Source organism: Emys orbicularis, chromosome 1 (assembly GCF_028017835.1).
Source record: "Emys orbicularis isolate rEmyOrb1 chromosome 1, rEmyOrb1.hap1, whole genome shotgun sequence".
Taxonomy (NCBI): Eukaryota; Metazoa; Chordata; order Testudines; family Emydidae; genus Emys; species Emys orbicularis.
In genome coordinates, this window is record NC_088683.1 from 315,235,609 (window position 1) to 315,261,452 (window position 25,844).

A 25,844-nucleotide genomic window follows, 5' to 3' on the forward strand; every position below is an offset into this window, starting at 1 on the left:
GCTGACATCCTTTGGATTTACCCATGGTGACTGTCAAGTAAGAATTTATATGAAGGGCCCATACTTTGTGTGGTACAACAGTCTTCCAAACTATAAAACATGCCTCCTTGGAAGAACAAGGATTTTGGCTTGGTACCCACACTCAAACATTCATCTAGACAGAGAGTTTAATGCATGTGTCTTCCCTGAGGTTAAAACTGCTTCCAACTATGCAATATTTCATAGCCAGCAGAATAATGAATTCATGTTACTTAAAAGTTTTATAATCCACGACAGCTTGCCCGACAATGGAATAGAAAAACACAACAAATCCTAAATTTCAGTCAACATGTAAGAAAATGGAATTTTATGATTTTTCATAGGTGATTGATAAATATCTTGATATTTTTCATTCAATGCAATAACACATCTGAAGTCAAGGTTACAGACTTTCCAAATCAGAGAGTGTTTCTAGAATATTGAACAGAATGGCTGACCAATGGCAGTTTATTTGCAATTAATTATTTCACATATATACTACAAAGCAATATTTTCATATACAATTGCTTCAAAAATTATTCTGCTGCATGCAACTAAGGCTTCAGCAACAGAGCAAGAGTAAAAATCAACTAAGTCTGAACACATACCTTGGAGCTCTGCTTCAGGTGGGCTGCCAATTCCATCCTTCCACAAGATGGCAGTGTCATACACAAAAGTCAGCCGAAGTTCAGACTGTAGGTCAAAATGCTGCCAGCCACCTACACCCACAGGCGAATGGAAAACATAGGAGACATACAAGGGGACTCGCAAGGTCACGTAGGACTGCACTAGATTGAGGACCTATCCAAAGACCAAAATCAGTTAGTTCAGTACATGGTAATGAAATATAGTCCAGTATAGACAACTCTAATGCATAAGCAAAAAATACAGAAGATACAGATTACTGTAAACATTTTGAATGAGATGAGTACGCTCTCTTCCAAATTATACATGATGAATAAAGCACTGAATTTCAATGGCTTGCATGTGGATACATATCTTCTCAAGTGCCCTGTTTGTATTTGAAGCAGGATATGTATTCTTGTTCAGTCTTTGTAAATAGCCAACTAACAATGGCTAGATAGAGAACCAGTTGGGGATAGCCAGTTAACAAAACAAAACAAATCTTTGCTTGTACATTTTATCCTTCTCTCTCAACCTTCACCTAGTGCTCATCTTCTGAGATGTCAAATCCTGCAATAACCTCCGAATGGGAGGACCCTGCATTTGCATGGAGCTCATTGCAAGATTGAAGCCTTAGATTACATTCTCTTCATGGCTTGACCTGTGGCTTCTTCTGTGTGTAGACAGCGGGTGTCATATTGCATGCATTCCCATAAATAAATACTAATAGTGCATTGAAGGATCAAGTTAGAATACTTTCAATTGAAAAGAATTAGAAAGTTAAATTGGATTTTAAAAAAGAATATTTTTGGTTTATATCATATAAATACTAATACTCTATTTAAATATTTTCAGCCAGAAAAGGTATGTTTTACAAAGTAAAGAAGAACAAGGTTAGAAAATCCCTATTATATACAATAGAGTTATTATCTGACTTATATGCCCTTTTTATTTTCTGAACAGATTTTTTATATCTATTTAATTTAATATTCATTTTTTGTGAAATAATACTGCCATTACTGCCCTATTATTAGAGATAGGGCCATCCAGACCTTGTAACTGAGGAGGAACTTTTACAACACCATGGGTTGCATTGGAGGGGAAAGGATAAGAGGGTATGGGAGAAGGATGGAAAGATTTCAATTTCATTGGGAGAGGGGCACTTAACTGCCATTTATGGCTTTGAATATCTCCCCCAGATTAATATCTTAAAGGGTTTTAAAAGTGTTTTGCAAGACCTCTAGCGCTGTTTTAAAACTTTACAAGTTGTGTGAAATCCAAACCCTCTCTGGGTTCACCCAGCTCCATTTATTGGGTCTCTCTCACTCGTGTTTTATGTTTTCCTATCCCAGACAAAAAGCACAGTAATACATGAAACCACAAGTATAGCAATATTACTTTTTTGCAGCACTTCACATTCTGAACTAAGTATAATAGAAAAATATTGTTATAAGGTGTCTGTTATTACTAGTACTTAGCAATTGATCTTGAAATGTGTATTTATGATTCCTAAAGTGCTATGTAATAAAGTGGCCTCACAGCTAATATTAGGTGCTACTGTTAAATCAGTTAAGATTAATGCTCCTTTGCTGGTTCTACTAAATATGTTCAGGAACTTTTTTTCTGGATCAAGATAATAGCTTTCCTGTCTAGGTGTACTGAATGCCAAGAAGTTCTTAGACAAAAAATTGCTCCTTCAGTCAACTATTGTGACAGACCCAGACCAGTGGGGTACAGGAGTCTGGTAGAGGGCAAATATACTGGTCACTGGATGAGTAGTTTTCTGTTCCCTGAGTGACCAGAGCAGGGACTGCACTAGAGTAATCAGGAACCTGCTAAAACCAGTTAAGGCAGGCAGGCTAATTAGGACACCTGGAGCTAATTAAGAAGAAGCTGCTAGAATCAATTAAGGCAGGCTAATCAGGGCACCTGGGTTTTAAAAGGAGCTCACTTCAGTTTGTGGTGTGAGTGTGAGGAACTGGGAGCAAGAGGCGCAAGGAGCTGAGAGTGAGCTGCTGGAGGACTGAGGAGCACAAGCATTATCAGACACCAGGAGGAAGGTCCTGTGGTGAGACTAAGGAAGGTGTTTGGAGGAGGCCATGGGGAAGTAGCCCAGGGAGTTGTAGCTGTCATGCAGCTGTTACAGGAGGCAGTATAGACAGCTGCAGTCCACAGGACCCTGGGCTGGAACCCGGAATAGAGGGTGGGCCCGGGTTCCCCCCAAACCTCCCAATTGACCTGGACTGTGGGTTCTTCCAGAGGGGAAGGTTTCTGGGCTGTTCCCGAACCCACATGGTGAATCTCTGAGGCAAGAAAATCCGCCAATAAGTGCAGGACCCACGAAGATAGAGGAGGAACTTTGTCACACTATGTATTACACAAATAGGGCCAAGTTCACCCTGAGGTAACTCCATTGACTTCAATGGAATTACCTCAGGCACAGATTTGGCATGTTGTTCCAAAGCAATAAAACAGGATATTCACTTATGTTAAGACAAATGCACGTTGTGATGCAGCTCCACAGGAGATTTGGTTTGCCTTTGATTCAGGGGCAATCTTGCACTCCTGGCACATAGTCAAGATTCAAACCCATTTGCTTCCATAACTAAACACATCTCTACCATCGCTGCCAGCCCAAATGGCCTTTTCTTGATCTTTACATATGAGTTTTTGTTTTTCATCTGCATGTTCATATAGCATAAAACAAGCCAACCAACCAAAGGTCTTAAATTGAGTTTGTGTGTGATGACGGGAGTGGAAAAAAACCCCTAGCTAAAAGAACTAATGTGGTAAAAGGTTTGACCTATTTTCAATTACCTGTTATAAAGAAAACAAGCATAGTGCAATGCTTTGTTTTTCTATTACACCTTTTCCTGAGCTGTGTACACCAGACATTGTCAGATATTCATGCATAGTTTACATGAACTAATTAACGTAATCTGTAAGCAACAATTTAGACTTGCATTTCCCCCCTCCATTCTATAGGGCACAAGTCTCTGTACTGGAGACAATTCATTTTTACTGGTGGAAATAAGTCTGAAGGTCCCTGCTGAGTGAAAGTCTACCTCAAAGAAGGGCCTGAAGCCAGCTGGTACAGCATAGAAAGAATGAAAGGCCTGGCCGGGATCAATGAATTAGGAGATGGGCTAATTCAATGCATCTCTTGATCATCCCCCCTATATGGAACTTAAAAGTTATCATCCCCTGGGAGAACCCATGAAGGAAGGCAGGGGGGATTGTTAGGGTTGTAAATTTTCTAATCACATAAAACCAAACACGCTTGCTCTACCCCTTCCCTGAGACCCCACCCCTTCTCTGAGGCCCTGTCCCCAGCTCACGCCATCCCTCTCCCCCCTCCCTATGTTGCTCACTCTCCCCCACCCTCACTTACTTTCACTGGGATGGAGCAGGGGGTTGGGTGCGGGAGAGGCGGAGGGCTCCGGCTGGGGGTGTGGGCTCTGGGGTGGGGCTGGGGATGAGGGGTTTGGGGTGAAGGAGAAGGCTCCGGGCTTGGGGCCAAGGGGTTCAGAGATGGGAGGGGGTTCTGGGCTGGGGCAGGAGGTTGGGGTGAAGGAGGGGGTGAGGGCTCTGGGGTGGGGCCAGGGATGAGGGGTTTGGGGTGCAGGAGGGGGCTCAAGGCTAGAGCAGGGGGTTGGGGTGTGGGAGGGCGTAAGGGGTGCGGGCTCCGGGCTCCAACCAGGTGGTGGTGACCTGAGGTGGCTCCCGGAAGCAGCTGGCATGTCCCGCTCCTATGCGGAGGGGCTAGGGGGCTCTGTGCACTGCCTGCGCCTGCAGGCACTGCCCCTGCAGCTCTCATTGGCCGCGGTCCCCAATGGGAGCTGCGGGGCCAGTGCTTGGGGCGGGAGCAGTGCACGGAGCCTCCCTGGTCACCCCTGCGCCTAGAAGCCGGACATGTCAGCTGCTTCCAGGAGCTGCACAGAACTAGGGAAGGCAGGCAGCCTGCCTTAGCCCCGCTGCACTGCTGACCGGACTTTCAGCGGCCCAGTCAGTGGTGCTGACTGGAGCCACCAGGGTCCCTTTTCGACTGAGTGTTCCGGTCAGAAACTGGACGCCTGGCAATCCTAGGTAATATTGCTGGGTGTGTGTCAGAGAGAAAGAGAGAGAGGAAAATATGCCACTGCCAGAATAGCTGCCCTCTAATAGGTTCAGCAATAGTTTGAAAATTGCACTCCCGATGCCCACCAAGATTAATCAAGTCCATTATATATACTCAGATTCTACCCCAAATGTTATTAAATAAGTTGCATCACTACACTATTTCTTAATAAGCAGAACCCTGCCAGTGAAAATAATAATTTTAGCCCAGTAGACAGAAAAATAAAATAAAAAAACATGTAGTTCATCTCCTCGATCAAACTAAATAAAACTAAAATATAATAGGCAAGCTTCTTAAAAAGCTGCTGTGGAGACTGGAGAGGAGACTTTTTCCCTGTATTCCAAGTTGAGTTGCCAGTGAACAGAACCCAAATGCTTCTGGTTCCAGTCTGGATAGAAAAAAACCCAAATAAATCAACTAACCATTTCCTTATAGTTTGAGAGACCCTATTTTTACAGTCCTACTTGGGATATGCCATTCAATTGAATATGGAAAACACTCCTTCCATTGTGATAGCTCCATTTTTTAGCACTGCCCGCAGAGACTAATGAAAGTAGGCAGCTGTTCCTATTTTAACTTGATGTTATGAAAGCAGGAGGCTAACTGAGAGCTATAAAAGTAGAGTATCAGTTTAAGTGCTATGGAGATGCAGAACAGGTGCATTACATATCTGTGAATTCCACACTCAGTAGAACTTAGCAGTTGCATTATCAGAGTTTTATTCATTAGCAATAAAATAATGAAAATAATATCTAGAATGTTGTATGACTTTTAACCTTATGATGCTGACGTGGATATTCACAGTTCACTGTCACACTCAAAGCCAAGAGAGAGGGGGGCTGTGGGATCTAGGAAATTGTGCCTAATGCCCTGTAACCATGTCATGCCTGGAGAACATGAGAAGATAGAACAGAGGAGCTGCTCCAAGCAGTACAAGAAATGCACTCTACCAATACACTTCTTCCCCGATATAATGCTGTCCTTGGGAGCCAAAAAATCTTACCGCATTATAGGTGAAACCGCGTTATATCGAACTTGTTTTGATCCACCAGAGTGCGCAGCCCCGCCCCGCCGGAGCGCTGCTTTACTGCGTTATATCCGAATTCGTGTTCTATCGGGGTAGAGGTGTACCTGATAAAGCTGCAGATCAATAAATCACTCTAACAGCTGTTTATAAAAGCCATTCCTGTGAGCGAAGCAAATCTTTTATGCCTGTCATCAGTGTGGGGAGTAGATTTACAAGCATCTCCTTTGCAATCTGAAATGTCAGAATGAGCCTGACGTCTGTTTCTGAACATTGATGATTCCCATGCCAGGATTACAAGAGGTAAAAAACAACCCCTGCCCCCATACTCCATTTCTGCAGGCTCTCTTTTCATTAGAGAACACTTTATTAGATAATACAAATATGTTTCAGTGCCAAATCTGTCACCGCACAGATTAAATGAGAAAACACACATCAGAAAGGACATTCTCTGTTTTTGGTCCATTTTAGGCACATTTTGGTCATAATTTCACTATTGCAACCCCACTGATTTTAACAAAATGGCCCTAGTTTATGTGAGGGCAGAACCTGGCCCAGGGAAATGATCTTTTACGTGATTGTTGGGATACTATCAGGGGAAGCATGAGAGAGTGTGTCCTCATCGCTAGGTGTTTATAGCATGAAAAATAGTTAGAGGCAAGCAGTATTCCTTGAATGCTTTGTAATATATTTCTCAGTGAAGCAGGATTTTCATGCTAACTATAATTTTGTCCTCCAAGTTGTCCTGAACCTATTTTTCATTGCATTAGTGGGAGATCTCTCTTCAATTTCTCCATGCAAGCTTAACAATGTTATCAACCACTTATTTACACAATAACAGTTTGTTAAAGTGAAAAGTCAGCCACAGGAAGGCAGATGGCCAGGTGAGTTAAAGGTGAAATGCAAAACAGGTATGTTTAAAAGAATTTGAATGGAGAGGATAATGGAACGCAGCCTTGACATGTCAGGCCTCTTGAAATGTTTAACCTTTTACTTTGTTGCACAGCTGGTGCCCATATATCCACAAAGTATTCACTTTATAAAACAGTTTTTCTTTTCATCCCTTACTGAATTCACTTCTTTACAAAAACAGCTGGGAGGGGGCGGCGCAGGAAGACGTGTGTTATGGAACCTGACGTGTTTAAGGAAAAATCACAAGTTGATTATGCTAGATGAGCTTGAAAAACTGCCATGAAAATATATATTTCTTTTTATTTGCAATTTACACTGTTCAGCAAACTTAACAAGAAAATTAACTCGCAGCTCTGAGGTACAATATTGCTGAAGCTAGATCTAGTGAAGATGGAAAAACACTGTCTCTTTAGAGTAAAAATCTGTGAACTTCCGTGTACAACTCAAGGTAGTAAAATGATCGCTTTTAAATGAATTTTTATATGGACCATCTAAACATCTCAGCCTACACCATCTGCACTATAAATATGAGCTGAACAGACTGGAAGGAAAATCTTTTCAAACCCTGGCTAGACGCAGCCTCTCTATTGCAGAGTGAAATACAACTGCTCGGCTGTATTCCATTACAGTAGCTTCAAGCTACCAATCTGTACATTCAAACATTTTAATGTATGTTCTTCATCTTGTTGTTTCTGGCAGAGACTTACTTAATGTTGTTAATAAAATCTGTTTGAATGATAATTTTCTTGAGCCACCATGTCAAGCCTGGTAATGGACTGGAACCAGAGAAAGTAACTTCCACAAATAAACACATGGCCAGAACCACAAATTGTCTGGCTCAAGAATGTAATTGGAACAGGAGGAAATAGATCAAATGATACTTTATACTCTATCAAATAAGTCCAGGCTGACTTTTTCCCCCTATATAAATTAAATATTAAAAGGGACTCCAACTTTTCTTAGTTTTTTTTTTTCCATTTTTAACTTCCTTTCAAAAATAATACTTTGCACTTCTATAGCACCTTTCATCTGAGGATCACAAAGCTCTTCAGAGTCATTAATTCACTAAGCTTCACAACATCGCTGTGAAGTATTTAAGGAACGTATAGGGGTCACAACCCAGCCTATATCTATCTATTGCTTGGATCTTTCAAGTATCTCAGATCTATTATTTTAAGAGCTTTATATACTACAAGTTTATACACTTTATATATCTTGAATTTCAGACTTTGGCTTACTGGATTGTGGAGTGTTGGCACAATGAAAACTGTTGCTAACCGTAAGGGCTGATCTCAGCTTTAGCCAGAACACAGTTCTAATCTAGACTAACCGGTGTAGGTTCTGCTGTAGGTTCCTTAAGTTAGGTAGCTACATCCACATTTAGACACTTAAATAAAAGTGGTTTGATTTTCAAGAGGGGCTGAGCACATGCAATTCCCATAAACATCCTCTGTGGAGTTGAGGGTGCTCAGCCCCTGTGAAAATCCCTATGAAGAACTCTGTGGCTCTCTGCTTCAAGAATGCCTGCCAAGAACCTTCTCTAGCCCCTCTTCCCTGGCCTCATGGTACAGATTGAAGGAGGCTGTGCTCATATCCTCACACAGGATATGTTGGCACTCTGAGGTAGTCCTGGGAAAGAATGCTCCCTTGCAGACAGAGAGCCCCAAAAGAAATGCTCTGTGCCATCTGCACAGTGTCTGTGGCTGCTGCACCTCCTGCCCCAGACTGCTTGCAGTGTTGCCAATGAAACCAAACAAGTCACTGGGCCATTGACATCACTGCCTCATCTCCCCGAGCATGCACGCAATCTTCTTCCAGCCACTGCCACGGGTGGAGCTACCACAAAGCAAAGCCCCATGGCATGAAGGAAGTAGCAGACCCCTTCCAGGAAGTCTTTTCATTGCACCCCTCCTCAGCACTACTTTTTGGGCCACATGGGCCAGGTAGAGTGAAGAACCAAGACTTGGCCTTAAAGACACAAACACAATAAAATCTTCTCACTGACTGGCAATTCATCTGCCAACCTGCTCACCTTGAACAAACAAAAACCAAGACCCATCAGGAGCAGTGGGTAGTATAATATTGCTAAAAGTGTTTTTTGTCATTTCCTTATCTATTACATTCTGCATTGTGGATCACAAGCTTCCTTGGCGTGCTGAACCAAGAGCACGGTGAAAACTGCAGTTGCCAACTTTCATCCCACATAGGAGGATTATTAATTGTTAGCTGAAGGGGAAAAAAGCCCCACAATGGTGACAACTGCAGACATAGGATACTGACTGACTAGCCCCTCAGCTGGAGGGGGGTCATGTGAAGACAAAGACCAAACTCCGAGAAGAATTAAAAATGAAGAAGGCAGTGAAGCGCATTATGATGGGGGGGGGGGGGGAATGAAGGGCAATGTTTCACTGCTAGAACCAATTCAGTTTGATATTTCACTTATAGCACTGTAATCTTTTAACCACATCCTGCGAGGCACTGAGCAATGACTTCACCACTGCTTGAGGCCTCTCAAGATTCCCCCGCCACACAAAAATCATGATTCTTACCTACAGTACAAAATGCTTCCTGAGCTTGAAACAAGTGCCATGTTTTATCCTGAGCTAGAATATATAACTTCTTTTAATATTCTAAAAATATTCATAAAAATTAGTGTTAACAATGTCCCTTATTTTTTCCAGCTATGTTTATATGTGAAAAGCATCTTATCTTATCTATCTGGCCTTATCTCTGAAGTATTTACAAGTATTTTAAAACAGAAATAATTACCAAAAAAATAATCTGTCTGTCTTCCTTTCCAGGTAGTGGGAGAAATAGCTTGATTAGGTTACAGGGGTTTCTCTGTGCTTGTTTGTGTGTTAAGGACTGTGTTGTGTATGAGAGAGAAGAAATGAATGTGTGATTTTAGTGAGTGTGTTGTATGTTTGTGTGAGAGCTCAGACTGGGGGAAAGCAGAGCTGAAGACATTAGTTAGTATTTAGCTCTGAAAGCGGTGGGGTCTGTAATCATTCTTATCTTCTGGGAACGTATTCTGCAGTCTAGCTCCACCTGCTGTGCAAGTTTTGCATCCCATACTCACTAGCCTCCCCCTTCTTGCTAATAGTTTCAGGGTTCCAGTGGAATGTACCTCTTGGAGGTTCTGGTTGCATTCTGTAGCATTATCCTAGAGAGGAGTTACAATGAAAGGAAGGATGGTGTTGTGGTTTTGGTCCTGTTCTAAGCCTCTGAGACTATTCCAAGATATAACCTTCTCTGTGAAATAAAAAGAGAACGCCTCACAGCCAGTGGTGCTCTATTCTGGGGTTGAGTGGAGGCAGTATGGGCTTATGAAGCAATTTATTGTACAGAAAAGTTCTGGGAGGTGACTTTGCTGTCACAGTGGCAGAAGAAATACAAGCCCCGTTTGCCTCCTTCACAATATTGGCATAAACTTGTAGAAATTCTTTCTCTGATGGAAACCTAATTCCCCTGCTTTAACCCGCACTCCATTTCCAGAGCTCCATATGACAACCACTATATGACATGTAAAACTGGCAGAGTCTCTCTTTCCTTCTTGCCTGAGGGGTTTTCTGTTGCGTGATATGAAGCACACTCTCTTCCGTGGGCTGTCTGAACTCGCAACTCTTGCTGCTCCAGAGAGAAAGAGACAAGCACTGACAGCTAAATCTAAGCCCCCCACATGGCAGCACAGGAAATTGCCATCAGCATATGGGATCAGCCTCCACGCCTTCCTCTTTAATGTTACTTTAAGGTGATTGTATTTTGTCAACATCTAAATATCGCAGTACTTCACAATCTGTACTGGAAATGGGCTAACAATCACTTGATTAAAACCACAAGTTTTTCAGAAGGGCTCCACTCCAAAGTAGGACTGGAGTGGGATGCTTTTACTACACGTTCAAATGTAAAAAATGTAAATGTATTGGATGAAAACCTGGCTACGCTGAAGTCAATGTGAGTTTTGCCATTAGCTTAATTGGGGCCAGGATTTCACCCATTATGTTTACTGGTATTTAGTGGCTATTGATAGTGTTATGAAATAATCGGGTTCAGGACAGGCCTATGGATGGTTATGAAAGAAAAGGCTTTCATTCTTAACTAAATGCAGTTCTTAAGCCACCTAGTCTTAAAGCATATGTAAATCACAGTGGAAATTACTGAACTGGATTAGTTCATTTTGAGACCACTATATAGATAAGAAGTAAAAATTTGGTACCTGTCCATCTGTCCCAATGGTGCCTCCACAATCAGTGAGGAGCTCAGACATGTCATAATAGCTGACAAACTCCCATAAACAGGCCTCCAGGTTCAGATTTCGGTAGAAGCGTAAAGTACTGGGACCCCTGATTGATGCACTGTGTTGGTAGGGAATGGTCTCTCCAATCACATCTGGATTTTTGGTAGCATCAGTCAAGAAACCATGGTGAGTCTTCACTTCTGTGTAATCCAACAGGTTGGAGCATTTATGATTTCCCACCCTAGTTCCATCAGGGCTGAGGGTTAGCTCAAAGTTGGACAGCTCTCTTGTGGAGATAACAGGTAACATGCCTAGAAGACATATGTGTAACTGGTGGCACCGTAACTACATTTTAACATTCAGTTCTGCCCAAATTTGCCAGTCACCTAACACATTATATCAGGTATATTAGACCCTGCTTTGAACATACAGAAGAACCCCACTAATCAATGCACTTTAAAATGTAAACAAAAATGATGTCCTTTGCATCTGTGTAGCAGAATGTTGGAAAATAATGACATCTTTGTAATATGAGACCTTGGGTAAAACCAGGTGCCCAAGTCACTTTTAAAAATGAGATGTTGGCTCCTAAGTCACCTAGGTGCTTTCCCAATTTTATCCGAGATCTCATTATAAGATGTTATTCCGGATAAATTATGTTATAATGCATTAATTGCACATTATTAAGATTCATCATAAAATAATTAAAACTGAGCTATAGCTGTTAAGATAAAAGCACAAAGTGCATTTTGTGATGCAGTTTTCTTGCTTTTTAAATTGTTTGTTTACTTATTGGCTAATTAACTGATTTCCTAATCATCCCAGCAAATCAATTTCTACTGCATCCCTCACCATTCATTAAAATGCTTTAAAAACATTCATTAAAGTCTCCTAAAACCTCTGTGAAATTGGTAAATATGATTATACCCAACTTGCACATGGATAAACTGAGGTATATTTAGGATAAGTAACTTGTCCAAGGCTGGCAGCAAGACTGGGAAAAGAATTCTAGCTGTCTGCTCTAACCATTCTACACTCAAGCTAAATTTAAAAACTAGTTCACCAATGGCTGTTGCCAGAATGTTTAGATGCCCATTCTACTAGAGTGACACTTCCGTGTAACATAAGCAACTTCTGAGCTCAAATCAATCTCTGTTTTCTGAAAGGCATTCAATAAGCAGTGCTTAGGTATCCAGGAGATTTCATTAAATCCCACCCCCCCACCGCATAACACTTAATATTCAACATGATAAATTCATCCCTGGTGTAACTTCATAAACTTCAAAGGAGTTATATTAAGGATAGATTAGGCCAATTTGTGCAAACTATGCAAATAATTTAGAACCATTTACTTTTCACATCGAAGAACACGAGGAAAAGAAAACATCTTGTCAGAAACTGTGATGGGGATGGTCAGGCCTAGTGGTTGGAGCCATGGCGGTCAGGTTTAGTGCTCGGAGCCAGGTGGGTCAGAGCTGGAATCAGGAGTCTGCCACAGGGTTGGAACGAGGCCAGAGTGAGAGCAAGGCTGCAGCAGGCCTAGGAAAAGGGCTGGAGCAGGCTAAGGCTTGTGGAATCTGTTGCCACTATCAGGCAGGGGCAGGTTCCAAGCCCTGGAGTGCCATTTACGAGACTGAGCTGCTGTTCCTCCTGTGAGGCTTATATACCTGCCCTGAGAGTCACCAGACCAGTTCCTGTCTTGTGGATTGGCTGAAGCCTAGAACAGGAATGACTGAACAATCCATGTGGCTTAATCAGGGTCTACTTCAGGGATGACTCATCACCTTACATTACCCTCCCACCCCTGCCCCGGGTGCTTTAGACCCCACTTGTCGGGGTGTGATTGATGGAATTCACGAAGGAGGTCAGGTACGTGTATGTTACTGGCTGGTTCCCATGAACCATTCTCTGGGCCACACCCTTCCAAATCCATGAGGCACAGCAGTCATCCTCGGAGGAGCTTAGAGTCCAGGATCTGCCTCACCATGTGTTCTTCCTGCCCCTGAACCATGACGGGGAGTGGAGGTAGTTGTGTGCATCAAGGAAAGGAGTTGTTCACATATTTATTTAACAAGGAAGTATGGAGTACTGGATGTATCTTCATGGTACATAGTAGCTGGAGTCTGAAGGCCATGGGGTTAATTTGTTGAATCATCTGGAATGGGCCAAGGTAATGGTGGTCTAGTTTCCTTGAGGGTCGGAAGGATCCAAGTGTTGAGTTGAGAGCCATCCTCTGTCTCTGACTGCCATGGGAGGATGGCCCTGTCAATGAAGGTCAGTGTTTCATTTGTAGTCCTCCTTGGCTGAGTTTAAGTGTGATTTTAATTTTTCTTGAATATGGTGGAGGTATTGAACCAAATCAGAAGCCACAGGGACATGGGAGGACCGCAGTACAGACTGATGAAATTGGGGGTGGAAGCTATAACTGGCATAGAAGGGTCTTTGGCAGGTTGATCTGTGAGTGGAGTTACTGTAAGCAAATTTGGCAAAAGGCAAGAACTGGAACCAGTCATCTTGCTGGTAGTTGATGAAGCAACAAAGTTATTGTTCTAGATTTTGGTTTACCTTTTCTGTTTGTCCCTCCATCTGGCAGAGGAAATGTGTAGGGTGACTTCCAGGAGTTTGAACAATTCTCTCCAAAAGTGGGAGAAAAACTGTAGCCCATAATCAGGAATAATGTCTGTTGGTGACCCATGGAGCTTGAAGACATAGTCAAAAATTCAGTGAGCTGTCATTTCTGCAGTGGGTATCTTTTGACAAGGCACAAAGTGAGCCATTTGGGTAAGAAGGTCAACAATGACCAGTATAGCTATGCAGCCCTGAGAAGTGGGGACATCAGTGATGATGTCCTTTGAGATAAGATGCTCATGGTTGGGTGGGGTTGGAAGCAGGATCAGGGCACCTAGAGGTTTGGTATGGGGGCGAGGGGTCTTCGTCCAGCTGCACACCTCACTGGAAGCAATGTAAGACTTGACAGAGGAGAATAGTTTTGGCTACCAAGTTGTGAGAGATCAGCTTTGCTGTCTACCCATACCTGAAGTGGCCTGCCAGAGTGGAATCATGGCATAGCTGGAGCATTGCTAGACAAGGTGGTCCTTCAGGGACATAAATGTGATCCTTGTACCAAAGTACCTCGTTTCTGACAGAGAAGTTTGGGTCAAAATTGGCTGACATCCATGTCACCACAAGCACATCACTGGGCATGAGGATTTTACAAGGGCCGAAAGATTGGTGTTGGCCAGTATGTTTACAAAATGGCAAGGCAAAATTATCTAGGTACTCCCCCTTATGGGATAATGCATCGTCTCTCTCATTTCGGGTTCCGGTCTGGCAGACCAGGGTGAAGCTGAATCTAGAAAAGAAGAGGGATCTATGTATCTGACGCTGGTTCAGGGCTGTGGCAGTTCGGAGATGTTCTAGGTTTTTATGATTTGTGAACACCTGGACTGGAAAGCCTGCACCTTCTAAATAGTGGTGACATTCCTGAAATGCAGCCTTGATGGCCAGTATTTCTTTATAGTAAATTTCTTAATTTTGTTCCTCGAGTATCAATTTTGTAGAATAGAAGGCACAAAAGTGGAGGTCATTTGGGGGCCCATGTTGCTGAGATATCGTTGCCCCGATCGTGTAATTGGAGGCATCTGTTTTGATGACAAAGGGTTTAGATGGGAACACCACTTGCGAGAATCAATGGATGAATCATCTATAGAAACTGGTGAACCCTAGGAAGTACTGGATATCATGGATGCTTTTGTGTGTCGCCCAGGTCAAAACTGCAGAGACTTTTTTGGGATCCATACTTATTCTGTTGGGAGAAATGGTATAACCCAAGAAGTCCACAGAGGTGTGATCAAACTTGCATTTCTCAGGCTTCCCATACAGACTTGGTTTGAAGGTGTTCAAGTACTAACTAGCCACACTGGTCATGCAAGGTTTGGTTCTCTGAAAAAAATAAGAACGTCATCTAGGTAGAGAATGATAAACTGGTCCAGAACATCCCCGAAGATATCATTAACCAAGTGCTGGAATGTGGAAGGGGCATTACAGAGACCAAAGGCATGACAAGTTACTCAAAACATCCATATTGAGTACGAAAAGCTGTTTTCCATTCATTGTCCTCTCAGATGCGGATCAGGTTATAGGTGCAGCGTAGGTCAAGTTTAGTAAAAATGTTTGCTGAGCTGACCCTCTCCAGTAGTTCACTGATCAATGGCAAGGGATATTTTATTTTTGATGGTGATACTGTTCAGTGCTTGATAGTCTATGCAGAAGTACAGGGTGCCATCCTTTTTTTTGACAAACAAGATTGGGGCCCCGACAGGAGATGCAAAGGGACTGATAAATTTTTTTGCTAGATTTTCATCTAAGTACTCCCATTGGGCCCTGAGTTCTTAGGGTAAATTCACCCAAAGGGAATTTTGGCCCCTGGCTAGAGATCTATGGGGCAGTAGTAGGGCCTATGTGGGTGCAGAACAGCAGTATTTCTTTTATTGAATACATCCTCAAAGTCCATGTATTTTATGGGAATTGGTAAGTTATCCTTACTTGGAGCCTGCTGTGTGCAAAAAATTGAGGACTTCCCCAGATTACATCTAATGTCCTCGACACTAGGTTGGACTAGGCACAGACTCAAACCGAATGTTGTGTGCTCTCCAGAAAATGCCTGGATTGTGGAGGGAGAGTCAGGGGATACCAGGCATGATTGGGAAGTGGGCTGAATCAATCAGGTTAAACTGCAGGGTTTCCTGGTGGTTTGAATTACAGTTCAGAGGGGGTCAGTCTGGGCCTGAGGATAGCAAAACTGGGCCTGAGGATAGCAAGTTGCCATCAATTGCCTCCACCAAGATGGGGGCGAGTTTCCTTTGCACTAGTAGGTGATGGACCCAGTGTCCATGAAATTGCCAGAGCCTCTGGAGTCTATCCGCACAAGCTGGGTGCTGCTCGCTTCAGGTGTATAGAGGGCCCAAAGTCGGAGCGTCATCTGAAGGTGGGATTGGCCATTGTCCACGATGGTTAGGATACACGTAGGTAGCAGAAGGGGTCTGGTCAGGGAACCCGATCCTGTTGGTTTATCTGGCTGTGTCTCTTCTAATGAGGCTGAACTTGCTCATTTTCTCAGACTAGCCACAGAACAGGACTTGAGGGGAAACCTGGTGGCAAAGTGGCCTCGTTCCCCACAGAACAGGCAGAGGCCTTTCAGACAATGATATTCCTTCTTTTGATCTGAGAGGCACCTTCATGTCATGTCTACCTGCATGAGTTTGGGTCTGACGACTGCCTAGGGATGTGTGTGTGGCAGGAATAGGTCCGGGCTAGGCAGTGGCCAAGCGTGTACCTTCCTTCTTTCCTGGCATTACTCAAACAGTCAATTTGTATACACAACTTGATGTTGGGGAGCAATGCCAAGCGGGGATCTACCTGGGCCAGCTTATCTTTAATCTCATCATTCGGACCTAGACAGAAAAGGTAAATCTGCACTGCTTTGTTCCAAGCCATGTCAGTTACCAGTGATGGAAACAGGTGGTGTAGGCTGCAACAGAACGGGGATCTTGTTTGAGTGACTGCAGGGCAACTTCGGTGGAGTGGGTACGGTCTGGGTCATCAAACATGAATGAAAAGACACAAATGAATTCATCAAAGTCCTTCTCCAGGATTGGCGATGCCTAATCCAGTGTTTCCTGTTAATAAGCTGCTGATGACACCTCTCTTGGTTTGTTTTTTCATGTACATTGCTAGGTGTAACGGGAACCGTAGGCAACAATGATTGCACCCCTCCCCCCCCCCAAACAAAACTTTTGATGGTTCCCATCAAATCTCTCTGGAAGCAGGATCTTTGGACTTAGATCTCGGGCTGTCGTGGCTGATGATGTTAGGGGGGGCCTGGGACTGCTGGGAGGTGTGAGCGCAGGAAGGCACTTTCCAATTGTAGCTGGGCCACTTAGTTCTCGAGATCTCGAACTAGTTCTGTCATCTCAGTGGCAGAGGAGTCTAGAGATTTCATTTCAATTGTAGAGAGCACCTGCCAACATAGGAGATCCATCTTGGTCATTGAGCCCAATGGAGGTCAGTCTGCTCTAACTGTCAGAAAGTATGATGAGCATAGTCGGGCCTAGTGATTGGAGCTGTGGCAGTTATGCCTACTGGTCAGAGCCAGGGAGTCAAGAGCCAGAATAAGGAGTCCAGTGTGGGGTTGGAACAAGGTCTGAGTGAGAGCAAGGCTGGAGCAGCACTAGGAACAGGGCTGGAGCAAGAGCAGGTTAAGGCTTGTGGAGTCTGTTGCCATCATCAGGCAGGGAAAGGTTCCAAGCTCCAGAGTGCCATTGAGCAGATTGAGATGCTGTTCCTCCTGTAAGGCTTATATACCTGCCCCGAGAGTCACAGATCAGTTTCTGGATTGTGGATTGGCTAGAGCCTAGCACAGGAGTGACTCTTCAGTCCATGTGGTTTAATCAGGCTCTAATTGAGGGATGACTCATCTCCTTACACATATTTCACTATGACATATTGTACTATCGCAGGTTCAAATTACACATTCATGACATTTCTCCACTGTTGTAAACACTACGAGATTACATTGTGCTTTTGGCTACTTAAGACATTTGCTAAAATAAAATGAAGATGATGTGCACTCTGACCTATAGATGAAATTTTTACATACCATCAATATGAGGCATTGTGATGGTCAGTTTGATGAGATTAGCATAGTCTGGATCTTCCGGGCCAGTGTAGCGCAGCTTGGCAGAGAATGGCTCTGCCCCAACCACACCTGGCACCCGGGGCTGGCAAAGACCTAATGGAAAAGGGAAAAGCAACTTCACTTTGTGTCCAGAACAACATTTGACTCTGCTTTGCACTAATCTTACGTTTCTTTTTCACTGTACATACTTTAAAAACTAGACAAATTTTCTGGAATGACAAGCAGCCTGTTAGGAGAGGCCAGCATTAACCACAACTTTGAACAGGAATTGTTACCACAGAGGATTTAAGTGGAAATCAGAACTATTTGTCCAAAGTGGATCAAATTTTCAAAACCGGATGCCTAAATTGCACACACATACTCTAAGCATATATTTGTATGCATCAACAGGCTTGCAAAGCAAGACACTGTATACAAAAACACACAGGTACCTATTGTGCACAAATGACTGTCTGTTTGCACATGGGACCATGCTAAATGTGGGGCTGAGTGGTCATTTTTTGAAAGTTTGGTCCATGCATGGGCAGGTTTAAAAAAAATCCTCTTCAGAATGTAGTTTGATTGCATGGTTAATTTCACTTATTTTGAAACAAGATTTTACTTTTATTTTTAAACGTTTTCCTCATGTTGTACCTAGATTACATCTCTAGAGCAGAGCAAATTGGAAAACAATAGAAGTAAGTTGTTTATACTCAAATGATTTCTGCAACCATACTGTTGAGGAGGACTTAAATTTGAACAAGCTTACTTAAGACTTCCTTAAGATTATATTTATGCATATTGAACTGTTTATAAATTAAGAAAATTATAACTCAAATGTCTACTTGTAAACCTGCAGTTAGTTTTCCTCATCAGGGAGTTTCACAAGGGAGTTCTCCAGGTGAAGGAGGAGCAAATACAACACCCTTGGGGTAAGTGACTGTCTGTAGTGTGTGTGTGTGTGTTTGTGTTTGGGGGTTACTCGCTATGTGCTGAGCTTGTGTTTGTTCCTGTTTGTTTGTTTGAAGGACCGTGTGCTGTGGCTGGCAGTTGGAAGCTGTGAGCTTCAAAGGAAGATTTGAAAGCTAGAAGCCTCTGTTAATTGGCTGAGCCTTAGTCAGTGGGCGGGGCTATCAAGCAGGCCAGGGCTTTATAAAGCAGTGCGCAAGCGACCAGGGAGCTTTGCAAACAGGGGCTGCTAACAGGGAATTTCGCAAGGGAGTTTGGAAGGGGAGTGGGAAGGGGTCAAAGGCCCCTTGCTGTTTTCTTTAAAACTATAAACTAAACTACAGTCAAAACTTCCTGATTTAAACAACACCCTTTCATTAACTAGGAGACCATTCAGGCAGAAGCCCAGCAGCAGAGTGGGGGTTATCCAGTTTATTGCGCTGAGTGCAGCATGTATGATTACCTGCCCTGTGGGCGTATGGCGTATGTGTGCATTCGGTTCAAGGAGCTCCTGGCCCTCAGAGACCGCGTACGGGCTTTGGAGGCCAGGGTGGCGGAACTGGAGGAGGAGGCAGAGAAGTATGCTGATGAGGCTTTCTGGGACACTGTAGAATTGTCCCACCTCCGGTCAGACAGTCCCTGCACTGTTAAGGAGGATTAAAGGCCCAGGGAAGCAGAGCAGTCAACGGGAACAGAGGGAAACCTTCCCATAGTTGGGACCCTCCTTCCAGATTGTGTTAGGGTATCCTCTCGCACTGAGGTTACCTCTCCGGGGCAGGGAACTCCAGTCACTAGGAAAAGGCAGGTGTTAGTAATGGGAGATTCGATCATTAGAAACATAGATAGCTGGGTTTGTGATGACCGGAAGAAGAGTATGGTGACCTGCCTGCCTGGTGCGAACGTTGCAGATCTCTCGAGGCATCTGGATAGACTTATGTGTAGTGCTGGGGAGGAGCCGGTGGTCGTGGTACATGTAGGTACCAATGACATAGGGAAGGGTAGGAGAGACGTTCTGGAGGCCAAATTTAGGCTGCTAGGGAAGAGACTGAAATCCAGGACCTCTATGGTGGCATTCTCAGAAATGCTCCCAGTTCCACGCGCAGGGCCAGGTAGGCAGGCAGAGCTTCCAAGTCTCAATGCATGGATGAGATGATGGTGTAGAGAGGAGGGGTTTAGATTCATTAGGAATTGGGGAAACTTTTGGGATAGGGGGAGTCTATACAGGAAGGATGGGCTCCACCTAACCAAAGTGGAACCAGACTGCTGGCACTAAACATTAAAAAGGTTGCAGAGCAGTTTTTAAACTAGGAGATGGGGGAAAGCCGACTGCTGCAGAGGAGCGTGTGTATCGGACACAGACTTCTCTTAGAGGAGAGTCTATTGATAGAGATTCTCTAGGTTCTAGTCAGGAGCAGAGGATGGAAGAGGATAATGTAAGGGCCAGATCAGACGAGAAACATTCACATAAAGAACTGGACACATCAGAAAAGGGTAGACAAATAAACAGTGACAAGTTTTTAAAGTGCTTGTACACAAATGCTAGAAGTCTAAATAATAAGATGGGTAAACTAGAGTGCCTCGTTATAAAGGAGGATATTGATATAATAGGTATCACAGAAACCTGGTGGACTGAAGACAATCAATGGGACACAATCATTCCGGGGTACAAAATATATCGGAAGGATAGAACAGGTCGTGCAGGGGGGGGAGTGGCACTATATGTGAAAGAAAATGTAGAATCAAATGAAGTAAAAATCTTAAGTGAATCCACATGTTCCATAGAAGCTCTATAGATAGTAATTTCGTGCTCTATTATCGACAACCTGACCAGGACAGTGATAGTGATGATGAAATGCTAAGGGAAATTAGAGATGCTATCAAAATTAAGAACTCAATAATAATGGGGGATTTCAATTATCCCCATATTGACTGGGAACATGTCACCTCAGGACAAAATGCAGAGACAAAATTTCTCGATACTTTAAATGACTGCTTCTTGGAGCAGCTGGTACGGGAACCCACAAGGGGAGATTGCAGAGCCATTAGCCATTATTTTTGAAAACTCATGGCGATCGGGGGAGGTCCCGGATGACTGGAAAAAGGCTAATGTAGTGCCCATCTTTAAAAAAGGGAAGAAGGAGGATCCGGGGAACTACAGGCCAGTCAGCCTCACCTCAGTCCCTGGAAAAATCATGGAACAGGTCCTCAAGGAATCAATTATGAAACACTTAGAGGAGAGGAAAGTGATCAGGAACAGTCAGCATGGATTCACCAAAGGGAAGTCGTGCCTGACTAACCTAATTGCCTTCTATGATGAGATAACTTGCTCTGTGGATGAGGGGAAAGCAGTGGATGTGTTATTCCTTGACTTTAGCAAAGCTTTTGATACAGTCTCCCACAGTATTCTTGCCGCCAAGTTAAAGAAATATGGGCTGGATGAATGGACTGTAAGGTGGATAGAAAGCTGGCTAGATCGTCGGGCTCAACGGGTAGTGATCAATGGCTCCATGTCTAGTTGGCAGCCGGTTTCAAGCGGAGTGCCCCAAGGGTCGGTCCTGGGGCCGGTTTTGTTTAATATCTTTATTAATGATCTGGAGGATGGTGTGGACTGCACTCTCAGCAAGTTTGCAGATGACACTAAACTAGGAGGCGTGGTAGATACACTAGAGGGTAGGGATCGGATACAGAGGGACCTAGACAAATTAGAGGATTGGGCCAAAAAAAACCTGATGAGGTTCAACAAGGATAAGTGCAGAGTCCTGCACTTAGGACGGAAGAATCCCATGCACTGCTACAGACTAGGGACCGAATGGCTAGGTAGCAGTTCTGCAGAAAAGGACCTAGGGGTCACAGTGGACGAGAAGCTGGATATGAGTCAACAGTGTGCTCTTGTTGCCAAGAAGGCTAACGGCATTTTGGGCTGTATAAGTAGGGGCATTGCCAGCAGATCGAGGAACGTGATCGTTCCCCTTTATTCGACATTGGTGAGGCCTCATCTGGAATACTGTGTCCAATTTTGGGCCCCACACTACAAGAAGGATGTGGAAAAATTGGAAAGAGTCCAGCGGAGGGCAACAAAAATGATTAGGGGTCTGGAGCACATGACTTATGAGGAGAGGCTGAGGGAACTGGGATTGTTTAGTCTCCAGAAGAGAAGAATGAGGGGGGATTTGATAGCAGCCTTCAACTACCTGAAGGGAGGTTCCAAAGAGGATGGAGCTCGGCTGTTCTCAGTGGTGGCAGGTGACAGAACAAGGAGCAATGGTCTCAAGTTGCAGTGGGGGAGGTCCAGGTTGGATATTAGGAAACACTATTTCACTAGGAGGGTGGTGAAGCACTGGAATGCGTTACCTAGGGAGGTGGTGGAGTCTCCTTCCTTGGAGGTTTTTAAGGCCCGGCTTGACAAAGCCCTGGCTGGGATGATTTAGTTGGGAATTGGTCCTGCTTTGAGCAGGGGGTTGGACTAGATGACCTCTTGAGGTCCCTTCCAACCCTGATATTCTATGATTCTATGATTCTATGATTCTATGAGAGGCAACTCTAGATTTAGTCCTGAGTGGAGCACAGGAGCTGGTCCAAGAGGTAACTATAACAGGACTGCTTGGAAATAGTGACCATAATATAATAACATTTAACATCCCTGTGGTGGGAAGAACATCTCAACAGTCCAACACTGTGGCATTTAATTTAAAAAAGGGGAACTATGCAAAAATGAAGGGGTTAATTAAACAGAAATTAAAAGGTACAGTGACTAAAGTGAAATCCCTGCAAGCTGCATGGGCACTTTTTAAAGACACCATAATAGAGGCCCAACTTAAATGTATACCCCAAATTAAGAAACACAGTAAAAGAGCTAAAAAAGAGCCACCGTGGCTTAACAACCATGTAAAAGAACCATGTAAAAAGTGGAAGTCAAATCCTAGCGAGGTAAATAGAAAGGAGCATAAACACTGCCAAATTAAGTGTAAAAATGTAATAAGAAAAGCCAAAGAGGAGTTTGAAGAACGGCTAGCCAAAAACTCAAAAGGTAATAACAAAATGTTTTTTAAGTACATCAGAAGCAGGAAGCCTGCTAAACAACCAGTGGGGCCCCTCGATGATCGAGATAGAAAAGGAGCGCTTAAAGACGATAAAGTCATTGCGGAGAAACTAAACGAATTCTTTGCTTCAGTCTTCATGGCTAAGGCTGTTAGGGAGATTCCCAAACCTGAGCTGGCTTTTGTAGGTGACAAATCTGAGGAACTGTCACAGATTGAAGTGTCACTAGAGGAGGTTTTGGAATTAGTTGATAAACTTAACATTAACAAGTCACTGGGACCAGATGGCATTCACCCAAGAGTTCTGAAAGAACTCAAATGTGAAATTGCGGAACTATTAACTAGGGTTTGTAACCTGTCCTTTAAATCGGCTTCTGTACCCAACGACTGGAAGATAGCTAATGTAACACCAATATTTAAAAAGGGCTCTAGAGGTGATCCTGGCAGTTACAGACCGGTAAGTCTAACTTCGGTACCGGGCAAATTAGTTGAAACAATAGTAAAGAATAAAATTGTCAGACACATAGAAGAACATAAATTGTTGGGCAAAAGTCAACATGGTTTCTGTAAAGGGAAATCGTGTCTTACTATCTATTAGAGTTCTTTGAAGGGGTCAACAAACATGTGGACAAGGGGGATCCAGTGGACATAGTGTACTTAGATTTCCAGAAAGCCTTTGACAAGGTCCCTCACCAAAGGCTCTTAAGTAAATTAAGTTGTCATGGGATAAAAGGGAAGGTCCTTTCATGGATTGAGAACGGGTTAAAAGACAGGGAACAAAGGGTAGGAATTAATGGTAAATTCTCAGAATGGAGAAGGGTACCTAGTGGTGTTCCCCACGGGTCAGTCCTAGGACTAATCCTGTTCAATTTATTCATAAATGATCTGGAGAAAGGGGTAAAAAGTGAGGTGGCAAAGTTTGCAGATGATACTAAACTGCTCAAGATAGTTAAGACCAAAGCAGACTGTGAAGAACTTCAAAAAGATCTCACAAAACTAAGTGATTGGGCAACAAAATGGCAAATGAAATTTAATCTGGATAAATGTAAAGTAATGTACATTGGAAAAAATAACCCCAACTATACATATAATATGATGGGGGCTAATTTAGCTACAACAAATCAGGAAAAAGATCTTGGAGTCATCGTGGATAGTTCTCTGAAGATGTCCACGCAGTGTGCAGAGGCGGTCAAAAAAGCAAATAGGATGTTAGGAATCATTAAAAAGGGGATAGAGAATAAGACGGAGAATATCTTATTGCCCTTAGATAAATCGATGGTACGCCCACATCTTGAATACTGCGTACAGATGTGGTCTCCTCATCTCAAAAAACATATACTGGCACTAGAAAAGGTTCAGAGAAGGGCAACTAAAATGATTAGGGGTTTGTAAAGGGTCCCATATGAGATTAAAGAGGCTAGGACTTTTCACAGAATGAACGATTTAATATCTTGTCTATTATAAATGGTATATTACACAAAATAAAAAAGTTACTGTAGCAGCAAAGAGAGCAGGGGTGACAAAGAATTGTCATAATCTCACATAGGATTTATACAGTGCAACGCTTTGGAATTCTGTTTTGATTGTTTGACAACTATCACATTAAACATAAAAAAAAACCCCTTTGATTTCTGGGATGACCCTCAATTTTTATTTGACTTTTAAAATAGGAAAGCCTGATTTGTCAGGTGGAAGATTATTTAAAGGTGTTCAAAGGGGAGAAATGTGTTTGTACTTTTTATAACTTCTTTATGATGTGTAGAGAAGTTCTAAAAGGTTTTTCTGCATCTCTCCCCATCTCCCCCTGCAGCCCTGCCAATAAAAGTTTATTTCGTGCTTGTTTTTTACCTTAGAAGTTCAGGTTTTATTAATTTTTGAAGGCTCCATGAATGACTAGAGAACAGGCAAGATTATGACATTAAAGATGACATGTAAGTGAAAGCTGATAAAGTAAGAGAGAAAGTCATTTTTTGTGTGGTATGCAAGTTTTGCTATAGTTAACAGATACATTACCCTCCTCGGTGCTTATTGTTACAATAGGACTCATGAGCTCTAGGCCTTCATTCCCATCCGAATTTACAGCACGAGCTGCACACTGGACCCGAGAGCCAGCTTGAAAGTAAATGGAGTCCAGTGTGATTATCTTGGAGGAAGTGAAGAATGTATCAAAGTCAACCTCTCTCATGGGACTGGTCACACCGTCAGGGCCAGTAGGGGCACTAACCAGCCATCGGTATCGAGTCAGCGTGTTATTGATATTCTCGCTGGCGCATATTGAACCTGTCTTGTCATAGTCTGTATATTTAGGATTGCAAGCCTGTGGAAAGAGTCAGACAAGTTATAATGATCTTATTTATTTGACGATAAAGAAAGCAATCCAAGTAGTGAGAAAATGATCGGGAAATTCAGATAAGGCTTGGCTTTAGCCACTGTTACTCCTGGGGGAATTCTGCGCCACTGTGCACGCACAGTATTCATGTCCCTTGCACATTTCTTTGCTTCCCCGCAGAAAAATGACTTTCTGATTGGGAAGCAAAGGAAAGCCACAATAGCGGTCATGTGACCCTCCCCAGCAGTATATTTTGGGTAGCCGGCAGAGAGGTAAATCACTGTGGGGCAGGGGGCAGGACTGGGGAAGACATGGCTGGTGGCTCCTACCCTGCGCTGGGCTCAGCTGCTAGTCCCGGCTGGGCTGGGCAGGACGGGACTTCCTCTTCCCCTGCACGGCATCCAGGGCTGTGTCAGACCCACCCCCAGATTTCTCCCCAAGCTGCAGAAAGCTCTGCAAACTCTCCCCCTGCTTCCTGCACCCATTGCTCCTCAGCTGCAGGGGGAGGGATCCCTGTACAGGGAGCTGCTCCCCCATCCACCCAACCCCCATGCATCCAGGCCCCCTCGTACCTAGACTCTCCTGCTAAGCCTCACCACCCCCGCACACAGAACCCCCCTGACGAGCCCCACTACCCCAACAAGCCACCCACACCTGGATCCCCACCCCACCGAGCCTCAACCAGCTGCACCTGGATCCGCACCCCACTGAGCCCCACTCCCCAGCATTTGGAACCCCCTGCAGAGTCCCATTACTGTTGCACCCAGAACCCTCCAACAAGCCCCTGTGCATCCAGATCCCCCCACACCCAGATTGCCCCACACAGAACCTTCTCAACCCACACCTGGATCCCCCCACACTAAGCCCCTCCACACTTGGATACTGCCGGGCTGAGCCTGCCTGCCTGCCCACCCCGGTGCAC

The 25,844-nt window shown here is 43.8% G+C and overlaps 1 protein-coding gene across 1 annotated transcript in view; it reads right to left on the minus strand.

Moving 5' to 3' along the window:
• FREM2 (FRAS1 related extracellular matrix 2) overlaps positions 1 to 25,844 on the minus strand; it is a 215,779-nt gene that overhangs the window by 16,384 nt on the left and 173,551 nt on the right. The window contains exons 14-17 of the mRNA XM_065415604.1: positions 24,607 to 24,910; positions 17,591 to 17,722; positions 10,912 to 11,243; positions 627 to 819 (exon numbers count right to left, since the gene is read on the minus strand). Coding sequence (XP_065271676.1) covers positions 627 to 819; positions 10,912 to 11,243; positions 17,591 to 17,722; positions 24,607 to 24,910 — 961 coding nt within the window. The remainder of the gene's footprint in view (positions 1 to 626; positions 820 to 10,911; positions 11,244 to 17,590; positions 17,723 to 24,606; positions 24,911 to 25,844) is intronic.